Source organism: Oncorhynchus kisutch, linkage group LG9 (assembly GCF_002021735.2).
Source record: "Oncorhynchus kisutch isolate 150728-3 linkage group LG9, Okis_V2, whole genome shotgun sequence".
Taxonomy (NCBI): Eukaryota; Metazoa; Chordata; class Actinopteri; order Salmoniformes; family Salmonidae; genus Oncorhynchus; species Oncorhynchus kisutch.
In genome coordinates, this window is record NC_034182.2 from 1,938,016 (window position 1) to 1,951,244 (window position 13,229).

At 44.5% G+C, this 13,229-nt stretch overlaps 1 protein-coding gene across 1 annotated transcript; it reads right to left on the minus strand.

Moving 5' to 3' along the window:
- Positions 1-339: 339 nt before the first annotated feature.
- LOC109887292 (DEP domain-containing protein 7-like) lies at positions 340-5,638 on the minus strand. Its single transcript, XM_031832721.1, has 7 exons — positions 5,436-5,638; positions 4,804-5,004; positions 3,866-4,104; positions 3,571-3,719; positions 3,270-3,395; positions 2,617-2,695; positions 340-2,308 (listed from the first exon to the last, which is right to left on the minus strand). Exons 1-7 carry the CDS (start codon positions 5,636-5,638, stop codon positions 2,121-2,123), a joined length of 1,185 nt encoding a protein of 394 aa, XP_031688581.1. The 3' UTR covers positions 340-2,120.
- Positions 5,639-13,229: the final 7,591 nt, after the last annotated feature.

The following is a 13,229-nucleotide window of genomic DNA, read 5'->3' on the forward strand; positions in this document are numbered from 1 at the left end:
CAGTATCTCGGACCTGCCTGGTGTGTTCCTTGTTCTTCATGATGCTCTCTGCGCTTTTAACGGACCTCTGAGACTATCACAGTGCAGGTGCATTTATACGGAGACTTGATTACACACAGGTGGATTGTATTTATCATGATTAGTCATTTAGGTCAACATTGGATCATTCAGAGATCCTCACTGAACTTCTGGAGAGAGTTTGCTGCACTGAAAGTAAAGGGGCTGAATAATTTTGCACGCCCAATTTTTCAGTTTTTGATTTGTTAAAAAAGTTTGAAATATCCAATAAATGTCGTTCCACTTCATGATTGTGTCCCACTTGTTGTTGATTCTTCACAAAGAAATACAGTTTTATATCTTTATGTTTGAAGCCTGAAATGTGGCAAAAGGTCGCAAAGTTCAAGGGGGCCGAATACTTTCGCACGGCACTGTATGTAAAGCTCAAAACTAGGCAGGAACATGCAGTACAGAAAATGCTCTAGAATTTAAAACAGTACCAATGATGCAACAACTTAATTAACAATGTAACTCACAAAAAGTAACTCCGGTGTATTCACTAGGAACCACACAGAGGAAAACAGAAACAAACAGGGACCCATTTGAATTTGTCCAACAGAAACTCATTTTCGTTGCACAACTTTTTCCTAGGGTGTGCAACTAATGAATACACCCCTGGATTGTATGATTTACACTCATTTCAATAAGTTAATTCACTCAACCTTCAAGTTAAGCTAAAAACATGGCACTTATTTGAGACAAAGCATTCATTTGTAAGACCACCAACAAACTACAAAATAAAACACTTTTGGCTGCATTTTAAACATTCCACCTTATGATTAAACTTGCAAACCCATGCAATCAAAGCCTATTACAATCCAATAGAATAGTTAGTGTCAACGATGTGATTAACAGATATGAAACATGTTCTTGACAGCAGTGTGAAACAGTTCCACAAATAACTAAATTAATACAATTTCAAATAATTCAGTTTGTCCCCAACAGGAAATATACAGATGTAAAAGTAGTGCTACATTTACCAGCATTATTCCCTTTACCAGTTATAAGATGCAGTCAACGAAATCCAAAACAATACGTCATTTGTTATTAAGACTGTCAACACAATAATTGTGTTACATTTCATTTAAGGTATAGAAATAAAGTGTAATGCTTACTCATCAAAAGAGATTCCTATTCAAGCTTAATATCCAGCCTAAACTATTTACAGTACCTAAATAAAATCTACCTGAGAAAACTAGCCACTTGATACCAAAACCAGCCCTGAATAAATTCAGTTAGATCCTATGCCTGTTAGTTTTAGATAAATGTTTCACCAACATTACACATTCTCCCCTGTGTAGATTTGAACAAAATCAAAAGGTTTTCCTGACAGGCATCAGCTAAGGAAAGCAGAGAATGCTCTCATTCACCAGAAATAAACCCTTGAGGCACCAGGGTTAGTGCATCTCTCCTTGTTAGAACCAAAAAATTGCTACTATCATACTATGGCCTACAAACTAGTGCAAATGCATTCCCGAAGCCGAAGTCATAAGAAGGCTTGAAAAGGAAAGCCTTGTAAGAGTAACATCACTAAAAGACAACACTAACTAGGCCTACATCAAATCAGAAGAGTCATTTCATCCTATGTAACAAAAAGTCCTGATAATCACCTGGCAAAAACTTACTGTATCCTGTCTTGGGACAAAACTATTGCCAGCACTGTGGAAAATGTTGGCATAACAAAGAACAAATGCGCTTGTTAAGGCGACAAGGATCCCTACTGCCCAATTCCAAAATGAACCCCTCTATGCAGTATGCCCTTGTGTAGACCAGGGGCACGTTCAGCAGGATGGAACGTTCAGATATAAATACGCTATGTAGATCAAACATGCCTCTGACATGTATGATAAGGAATCACATCGGCTCATTTCAATCTGTAATGTTCAAGAACATTTAGCAACTGAACATAGCCCTGGAATGACCTTACCCTCTGATTGGTGGAACACTTATACCTGGAATTGCTTAGAACTAATCCAAACCTTCCAAAACTACAAAAGCATGGCGGGGGTAAGGTTTGATTTTGGATTGGGTCTACCACCACTCATTACATTCCCTTTCCCCCCCTAGAAAGTAGAGGAGAAGACTATGGGATGGTGCTTCTGGAACTCCTTGACCAGCCTCCTCCTCTCCTTGACAGACAGGGCCTTGCTCAGGCTGATGTCCCTGATCAGCTGCTTCAGGCTCTCCAGGGTGGCCGCCCCGCACTGATCCTCATACTGCTGCAGCGACACCTGCTGGCAGAACGTAAACACTGCAACAGAATGAGGAGAAGGGTGTCAATACAGAGGTGTATTTATTAGGGAACACATCACGGAAAACGGAAATTAGCTTCTCATTGGTAGTTCCTGCCCGTTTCAGTTGGTTTTATTTCATTTCGTGCCTAGTGAACACCACACTGATGGTGGTTTATTTCATTACTGAAGAGTAGGGACGACTCACTATTTTATGTAGTACTGTTATGATAATAGCATAACCACAAAGGGCATATACTGTAGATCACCAAGTCCTAAAATTATATATCAAGTGGGCCTGAATGTACTCAAGTTGGATTGAACTCACTCGCAATGTTGTTTGGATCTCTTCCTTGCTGCAGGATTTGCAGTGTTCTCCTCACAGCATCAATCAGCGATGTGGGGGTCTATTTCCATTATGGATAGAGAAGGATTGATAAAAGGTTATTTTATTCACATAAACAAATTATATACATGCTGCACTTAATGTATCAGGCGATGTCAGAAATACACCAAACAAATTGAAACTGCCGTTGGAGTACCTCCTCCCTGCCGTTGGAGTACCTCCTCCCTGCCGTTGGAGTAACTCCTCCCTGCCGTTGGAGTAACTCCTCCCTGCCGTTGGAGTAACTCCTCCCTGCCGTTGGAGTAACTCCTCCCTGCCGTTGGAGTAACTCCTCCCTGCCGTTGGAGTAACTCCTCCCTGCCGTTGGAGTAACTCCTCCCTGCCGTTGGAGTAACTCCTCCCTGCCGTTGGAGTACAGATTACACTCTTGAGAATAGGTTGCAGTATTAAGTCTTCTGATGCCTGACTTTAAAAAGGCAAGGTGTCCAAATCGTGACTTTAAAGCCTCCCTCTGTAGCTACTATTTCCGTTCAACAATGCGGCCCTAAACTTGTTTATTTTGGTATCGGAGAACTGCGGGCGAGGGTCTGTCAGAAGAGTGCCAGGGAAGAGGATCAGAGATTTCATGTGCCTACCTTAAAGAGCTGAGTGTGGTTGTCCATCAGAAACAGCAGCAGCCTCTCGCTCTGGGTACGAGATAGCTCTTTATTCTGCACGATGGCCTTCAGAAATGTCCTGCTGACCAGGGCTCTGTTGTCTGTCTGGACATATTGAGTGGTCCATCACACAGTGGACCACCAGTGTTACCACTTTGGCTGAAGCAAAAACCTACAGATGCCATTGCAGGGTATGATTGGCCCACCACTGATGTATACAGCATTTATCATTGGGCCCTGACCCATTATTTGAGAAACAATGGTTTTGGAGTAAGATTACCTGTTTGTGCAGACGGCATGCATCCGGATGGGCTGCTGTGGCCATGAAGGCCAGGAGCCTCCTCAGCTCGTCTCTCCCAGCAGGCCTCAGCAGATGCAGATGCAGACACAGCTGATAGGCCCTGAAAGCATCATCCACCTTCCCACAGTCTGAGAACACACACACAGGAAGAGGAAAGACAGAGAGTGGGTGGGAGTGTATGTCAAAGAGACATGTACAGACACAGGAGTCAAACATGATGAAAACACTATATCACACAACACCCCATCATAATTCCTCAACCAGCCAGTCTCACCCAGCAGGTCCAGTATGGCCGTGTGGATGTCCAGGTAGCGTCCGGTGAGCAGCGGGGACCTCTCCTGGCCTCCGTAGTGTTTGGCCATGGTGTCAAACAGCAGTTTCGTCTGGCCGGCCAGCCTCTCTGCCCCCTCTGTGGTACTGCCCTGCTGGAGGAGGTGCTCCCCCGCCAACACGATCAGCTGGTCAGGGAAGAGCTCCAGGCAGTCGGCGGCTGACACCAGCCATGCGTCCAGCCTACAGTGTCACAGGGAGAGGAAGCCAACTTCAGGGCCTTCTTTTAATGTCAAAAGAGCTTAAATATAATTTAATGGGAGGTTGTTAATGTTTTGACCAGGGGTTGGAACCAAAATTTAAAAAATGTGTTCCGTTCCAGGTTTCCCGACCAGAAAAAGTTCTGAACCGGTTCATATAGTTCCTTTTCATTCAGTGAAATCAACAGTTTTAACAAATAGCTAATTCATTTACTCAACACATTAGCATTGATAGAGAAGCTTTCTATGGAAGCGTAAGCTAGTTCTTTACATGTTGATTGGTCAGATATTTCAGTCGCATCTCGCGCCTGCACTATTACTGGTAGGGGGAGAAAGAGAGACAAGCGTGGCTTGAAGCACTGAACATCATGACATGAACTGGAATGTGTTTAGGCCATTACTATCATTATAACTTTATACCAAATTATATACTGGATATTAAGAATATTTTTGGAACAAAAATAACATTATTAACCCATTCTAAAAGATTTGAAAATAATGTTTCTGTTTCCCGGAACACGAGATCACTTTCATTCCCAGTTCCGTTTCCGTTCCTCAAATGACTTTTTCAGTGTTCTGTTCCATAAACCGGTTCCAATCCCTGGTTTTGACCAACAAAATAATGCTTAGAATTCCTAGTATCTTTTCCATTAAATCATATGGCGGCTGGTTAGGGACTAACTCGGGAAGGTTGAGGGTCTGGGGCAGCTCACGGCCAGGCAGGTGTTGGAGATGACCAGGTCCTGGTGGTGGCTCTGCAGCAGCTGCAGGGCGGCAGCCTGGGGGTGGGGCTGGGCCCCCCGGGTCGGAGTCGCCAGGATGCAGTCCAGCACGGGTAGCTCCACCGTCTGCAGCAACATCTGCTGCTTCCACACCTCCACCACTGAGGACAGGGGAGAAGGGAGAGAGGGGAGAAAAAGGGAGGACAAGACAATGGGAGGGGGGAAAGAGGGATGGAGGGATACAAAGAATGGAAAAGAGGAAAAAAGAAAGTACATTATCTTTTCTAATATAGTAATTTCCAACATGACCAGGTGGAGACAGCCAGGCTTTGTCATCTCACCTGTCTTTGAAATGAAGATGGTGGTGGGGGCTTTGGTAATGGCCTTAGGGAGGGAGGGCTGCAGGTTGATGGTCTTCAGCAGCCTCTCCACCCTTCGGGTCTGAGGGGCCCAGCGCCAGGAGGTTGGAGATGGTCCTCAGCTCACTCAGTCTGCAGAGAGAGAGCAGTGATGATGTAGTATAGTAAAACCATGTGTGAGAAAGAAAAAGAAAGAATGAGAATGGGTGTGCATGTTTGTGACTCAGACAAACCTAGAGCCTTTCTTCCTCTTCCCCACTAAGTCCTCAGGGGCCATATTCTCTGTGTCCCCATCCTTCCCAGCCTTAATGGCTGAGCCGGGCAGCGAGCCACAGTCCTGGAAACAGTAGAGGCTGCAGCCCGTGTCCTCGAAAGTGGCCTCCTTGTCCTGGAGGAACAGCTTGGTCCCCACCGCCTCAAACACCTTGGCCTCCATGAGCGCCTGGCAGAGCCTGGCGGCCTTGAGGCGTGACACCTCGCTGGCACAGAAGACGTTATGCATCAGGTAGCTGAACACAGCGTCTACAGCATCCGAGCCTGTGAAGCAGTCAGGGTGCACACAGAGGTGGCGCCGCCACGTCGCACCTCCACCTGTATCTGCAGTGTCTGGAGGATGTTGTGCCACAGCTGTGTAGCATGGAAGGGCCCAGAGAATCCTATGTGATGACATATTCAGGTAGTAGACTCAGACATATTTCATCAACAGTATAGCGACTGCATGCAAAATAAATAAATAAAACAACAACACAATAGAGTTCAAATCTGCCAAGACAGCTGTTGGATCCTGTCAGTTCAGATTTTTGAGGGGGGTTGTTGATTTTTGTGGGATGTCGCCACGCCGTGTGTGATGACGTCAACTTCCTGAATCTAGTTAGTTAGCTAACATTACCCTTCACTCCAATATTAAATACAAGCCTCTAGTATGGTTTTTTAACTTCAGTATACTCAGTTGTGTAAAATATAAGGGTTGTGGCCATAAGCCATAAAACATGACATGTAGCTAGCTAAGTTCGAATGTAATGTGTTTATAATGGCTTAGCTAGCAGTTTAACAAACGAGGTTAACTAGCTAACGTTAGGCTAGCCAGATGAGTGCACACAGCTTTGCACGCTGGCTGTGTTTTTGGATATGAAAACAAAAAGTTGAAACCTTGTTACGGTTTATAACCTAAGTATTTTCATGTTAATTTCTCACCTGGTTGAACATTTTCACGAAGGCTCTGTGTTTGACTGTTCAATCGTCTAAACCTCGGAGTTAAATCACCCGCCATCGTGAAAAAGGATGTGACGTAGCTTCTTCTTCGATGAGGTTTAACCGCGGCTGGCATCCAATAAATGTTGCATTTCCTCCACCAACTAGACAAGGTGTTATGGGATTTTTATGAATAATGACTAAATTATGTATACATTTAATGTAGAATTATAACTAATATAATTCTATCCTGTCTGATGAAGAATGTTTGTACATAGGCAAAGAGGAAGTGTGACAACTTGTGACCACAGTGAAACTAACAACAGGAAATATGTCTGGTCCCCAACCAGGGAGGGGAGAAACCATTGGGCTTGCAGTAGATTGTGTAACATGTGGTAGCATATGATAAGCAATATGTATGTGTTGGAATGGAATTGAAAAGCAGCTTTGTCATTGTCAGGGAGGAGGGACATTTATGACGAAATGAGAGGTATATAAACCAATGTACATGAAATGATGGGCAGAGCTCTCAAGAATAAACACTTTTGGCTAATTTAGTGGCTGGTCTCTGTCCATTGTATGCAAATAAGAACCTAATAAATTCTTAGAAACAGACATGAATTGAATTGGTTAATGAACACATAGTTACCAAATTCATCTAACACAAGGGTATACATCCCTTATAGTTTGAGTGGAAAAAGGGGAAAAATACATTTTAAAAAACAAACCCTGCCATCTAACACATTAAAAACCCACCACCCCATTCAAACCTATCTGGTCCTACCTCAGGCCAATGGCCTGGGAGGATGGGACACCACCACTCAAAACACCCTGTAACTGGTCAAATCTTGTACACCTAAATACTCCTCTGCAGCTGCCACCACAACCTCTTTTTTCTGTGACTTAAGCTCCATCTCTGCAGTCCATCGGTCCATTGATGAGCGCTAAAAAGCCAGTCTTACTGAAGCATACAGTATATCACTCAATGACCTATCCCTCTGTGATGGCACAGATCTACTACTCACATAAATCCTCTCAGGATCCCTTCCCCTTGACCCATCTTCCTCAACACTATTCTAACCCTGGTAACCTCAACCCGTCTCTCATCAGACACTTCTGATCCCCAGCCCCATAGGCACCCATACATTCCTTTGTTTCATGAACTTCTGCATACTTCTCACACCTAGGAACCTCACACCTACACACTGCTGCCACATGCCCATAAGCTTGACATCTATAACAACGTAATGGATTCGGCACCAATGCTTGTACTTTTATAACTGACCTTTCCTAACATCAGTTTGTCCGGCAAATACTGAATATCAAAACTCAAAAGAACAGAGAATGACTCTTCTGTTTTACCATTCACACCACCATGTTTGCGTCACACCACCATGTTTGCGTCACACCACCATGTTTGCGTCACACCACCATGTTTGCGTCACACCAAACGACAAGCATCACAAACACTGGGAATCTTTCCTTCAGCTGGTCCGCTTTCACATTTACTGCTACCCAGTAATCACTCCTTTCAAGGGTGCCCTTTTCTTGAGAGCAAAACAAGTCACAGCTCTCGTCCCAATTAGCATGAAGCGCCCGCTCCCTCTGACCGGCAGAAACACAAACAATTATCACAAGACCACTTCCGGTTGCCTTCACCGATTCCACTGCACTCAACTTTGTTTTCACCCTCCCTGAAACCACATATGGATCAGCAAAAAGGCAGGGGTCCACTTTGTCAAAAAATTTCACGCCTACCGTCAGACTAATCTTTATCCTGACCATCGGTGCAAGCTCTGAGAACTTCACTGCACATGCCACCTCCGATAATTCTCCCTGATTCACTTCCATTTCACACCCGTATTGATCAGGCCACATCTCGCCACAACCAACAAATGGTACCAAACGTACATCGAAGGTTGTTAAAGAACGGTGCGCATCATTTTGGGAAAACGTGTCATACAGTATAAACCATCACGCAACGTAGCAACCGTTGAGGCGAACTGAACACACCCCAGGTGATGAGACAACATAAAATGCAGCCATGTCTTTTCACCTGACCCGGTCCCCTCTCTGAAAGGTACTATTAGGGATAAGGCATTTCACTCAGTCACTCACTGATCTCTACACCTGGATGGTATATGTGGACAGTGTGATACAATACTTTATCTTCTCCTGGCATTGTGGATACCAAGGTAAGTTTGATAACTTGGGCACGTAATGGTGCAGCCTTAGCCTGGTCTATTATATTTTTTATATTATAACCTAAATGCTACACAGTGTGATTTGGAAAAAGTGCACTAGTTCATTGCAATGCATAGTTATCCACCATTTTACTTCTTCAGTGTGGTTTATTGGCGGTTGGCATCCAACATTATGGTGCATTACCGACACCTACTGTACTGGCGTGTGGGTCAGAGACCGGGAGAAACTAAATCCTACCTGCCAGTCATGTTGCTCTTAAAAAAATATAAAATATTTGAGTTTGTATATAATGACGTTCTACTCGATATACTCTTTAAAAACTAATTTCCTTTGTCCCCTACTCCCTCATACTAGAGCTCAGCCTCTCTTTCCCTTTGACATTGCCCACTGTGTAGCAATATATGCTCCATGGTCTCTGTTTCCTGGCAATAATCACACTTTCCTGTTGGATGCTTTCCTCTCGCATTTAAGGTATTTTTCAACTGTCTGTGTCCCGCCCTTAATCTTGTAAAAATAGCCTCCTCTCTTTGATCCCTTCCTGCCGGCCTCCCCGACTCCTTTGTACTTTAAATAATTGCCTGCCCTTAGTATCTCTATTCCACTGCTCCTGCCATCTCTGCACCATCACGGTCCATATTAGGCTTTTTGCCTCTGCCTTGCTCATTGGAACTACAACCTCAACATCCCCACTACTAAGTGCTTGTTTAGCCAACTGCCTCGTTGCCCTCCATGCCCACATGGGCTGGGACCCAAGTAAATATTATCTGTATACTAATGTTCCTGCACTACAAATGCTGACCCAGTACGTCTTGTCCTTGGATCTTTTGAACCATCTGTGTAAGTGGCTACAAAATCCTGATACACAGTATCCAGATGCCTCTTAAACATCATGTCTTTCTGTAGTCTGTCGTGGAAATTTCCTCTATTTACCAAATCATGGGAGAAAACCACACACACAAGTCAGAGTTAGTTATAAAAGTCCATCTTTAATTATATAAGCTCTATAGCATTTTGACTTTCAACAGTTCAGTATCTCTAATGAAAAGTTGAGAGACCCCCCACAATGGCAAAATGGGATCCTTTATAGCAAAGATCACACATAGTCAGACGGCATAAACATCAGCTTTGTCTCCTTTCCCAAACCCCAGAACCATAAACCAATCCTCCATATCAACAGGCATATATCAAATTGTAATTTAGATACAACCCACTCTAAATACAAACTCCTGGACAAACTCACGGAGAGGAGAATGAGGCTATAGGTTAAGATAGAAACAACATTAGAGGGAGCATAGAATGATTCCAGACACTGCCACCCTCCTTTTACCCACTAGAAAAAGGTAGGGAGTAAAAGATATGTTTACACATGATGACACTTTGACCTCTCCCCTCTCAGCGGCCCATGCAACTTAGTCTTGACATAGAACAGATAACTGCAACCTCGCCACAGTATTATACAAAAATACCATTCTGATGAGAATTAACTTACACACATTTGATGAATATAAAACATATTACATATGTTACCAACAAATTCTGAATCTTCCACGACAAGTCTCTCCAACACTTCTAGATCAACTACTGGGGTTGGGAGTAGCCATGGTGGATTCACAGGAATAGCTACCGTTGGACTAAACTCCCTTCCATACAGTCCCATCACCTTCGCCTGGGTATTACCCACCCACCCAAAGCTCGTGTTCTGTCTTCGCTCATGTTCCCAGCATGCCTGTAAAATCCCTTTCACAGGATGAGACACCCCATGTCTCTGTAGGTTGATCCAATAATTCAGTGCCAGGTTGCTGTCTCCTAATCTGCAATGGCATATCCCCCATCTCCACCTGTAGTTCACAGGTGGTCCGAAACACCCCACTACATATTCTGAGTCCTTTCCCCTGTACGATATAGCCTTTGCAATGAGGTCCGGCCTGCTGAACCATACGCTACACTGCCATAGTCTATTACAGATCGGATCAATGCAACATGCATGGTCCTCAATGAGGAACGCCCAGCCCCCCACTCCTTCCCCGTGAGACCGGATCAATGCAACATATATGGTCCTCAATGAGGAATGCACAGCCCCCCCACTCCTTCCCCGTCAGACAGCGCATCACATTTAGCACCTTCTTACACTTTCCCACCACTCTCTCAACGTGTTCTGCCCAGGTCAGTCAAAGTATACCCGAAGGATCCTGAAGGACCCACTCTCTCCAAGTTTCTCCCAAAAAACCTCAAGCATACCTCATCTCCCACCTTGCTCCTGGTAAAGAACACTGAGTTCTCTACAGAGAACCTGAATCCCCACATTAATGCCATCGCTCTACCTCATCAATTGCTTCCTGTACCTTCCTGACTATGTATGGCACATTTCTTCCATAAGGCCCCATCATCTGCAAATAACGACCTCCCAATATCTATCCTTACCTGAGAGTAAACATAATTGCTCATGATTGAGAACAACAGAGGACTAATCACGCTCCCCTGTGGTGTACCGTTATCCACCAGGTAGCTGCCGGATCGACTTCCCCACCCTCACCCTCACCAGGAACAGGAAATCTTCTATCCAGTTGTACATTCTTCCTCCTACCCCCATAATACCAAGCTTCACAAAGATGGGCCAACATAGCATGGCACACCTCATCTTTCCCAGGTGAAGTTAACCCAGCCTTATCTACTACCCTTTTCACCTCTGCCATGGTAAATGGTGCATTCAACACATAATTTACATCCTCCCTCCTATCCAGCACTCCAGGATGCTCCTCTCTCGTTCTCTCTCTCCCTCCTCTGACATATTTGCAGAGCTATGCACTTCGACAAATACTTTGGCCATCATCTTTACCTTCTCATCTGTTACTGCCACATCCTTCCCACTCGTCAATACTGGATAATCCCACTCACTCATCCTCTTAATCATCTCCCACGGGTGTCGCCCTTCCAATGGTGTCACAGAACCGATGCCAACATGACCTCTTTACCTGAAGGATAGTTCTCCTCACCAGGGCCTGCTTATACTGAATCAGATGTTGGAAGTTAGGAGTCCTTTTCAGTACTCTAAATGCCCTGTTCCAACTCCTCACCATTGCCCCACACTCCTCCATCAACCATGGGACTGCTTTCCTCCTCCTCCCTGAACTCTTATGTATAGCCTCAGTAGCTGCCCCCACTAACACTTCTCACCCAGTTATTCATACTATCCACTTCTTCTCATATCCACCTGAGCCATCACCTGCTCACTCAGCTCCTGAAATTGAGCCCACCTTGCCCTTCCAAACACCCACCTGCCTACTCCAGCCACTGACACCTCCTCCTCCCTACTGGGAACACTATGGGGCAATGATCACTCCCTACTGTCAACTCCTCCCTTACCTCCCACTCACAGATTCCCACCATCACACTAAATACCAGAGTGAGGTCCAAGGTAGACTCTTTCCCTGTGGCTACATCAATTCTGGCCCCTCGGCCATCACCCCCCACTCCTGGTATCACCCATTTAATCCACTGTTTCCCTGCTTGATGAGTCCAGCTGCTTGACACCACCTTATACTTTCCCCCTCTGTGCCATGTCCTTACAGAACACCAACAAGCTCCCGTCTCTTAACACTTTAGCATGGACAACTTCCCCAATCAATTATTTTATCACATCCGTCAACTCATTGCCCCAACTTCCCCTTCCTCCCTAAACTTCAGAATCACTATATGCGCCTCCTCACCTCCATGCTCCCCTCAAATTATCTTGCCCTTCCTCGGCACGCTCTACCTCTGAACTGCTGCTAGCTTTGGAAGCTATGTTGCTCTCCTCAAACATCCTTTTCTGCCTCCTCTCTGCCTCTCTGCTGCCAATGACTGGAACGAATTGTAAAAATCTCTGAAGCTGGTGTCTTATATTTCCCTCTCTAACTTTAAGCATCAGCTGTCTGAGCAGCTTACCAATCACTGTACCTGTACACAGCCCATCTGTAAATAGCACACCTGACTACCTCATCCTCATATTATTACTTAACCTCTTGCTCCTTTGCACCCCAGTATCTCTACTTGCACATCATCATCTGCACATCTATCACTCCAGTATTAATGCTACATTGTAATTATTTTCACCTCTATGGCCGATTTATTGCCTACCTCCCTACTCTTCTGCATTTGCACACACTGTACAGAGATTTTTCAATTTTTATTTTCTTTTGTCTTATTGACTGTACGTTTATGTGTAACTCTGTTGTTTTTGTCACACTGCTTTGCTTTATCTTGGCCAGGTCACAGTTGTAAATGAGAACTTTTTCTCAACTGCCCTACCTGGTTAAATAAAGGTAAAATCCTCACATCAGGTTTGATTTTCTTTCTCTCACCACCCTGTACAGTAGGTGGAGACAATGCACCTTTTGAGTGTAGTCTGCCAACAAACCTTGAAGAAACAGCAGCAGCAGCAGGTCGGGGTTGACACTTGCTCCATGTAACAGTTTGTTTTTTTGTGTCCTGTTTGTTCAGGCAGTTCTTGCGAGTGGACTCTCTTTAGTCCCCGTAGGAGTAATGATTTTGATATGATAACATGGTTTGGTATTGTCTAAGACCTTGTTGTTCCTTGTATGAGATATTGCTGAACCTATACTTGCCATATTCACAGGATAACACAAGTGGAC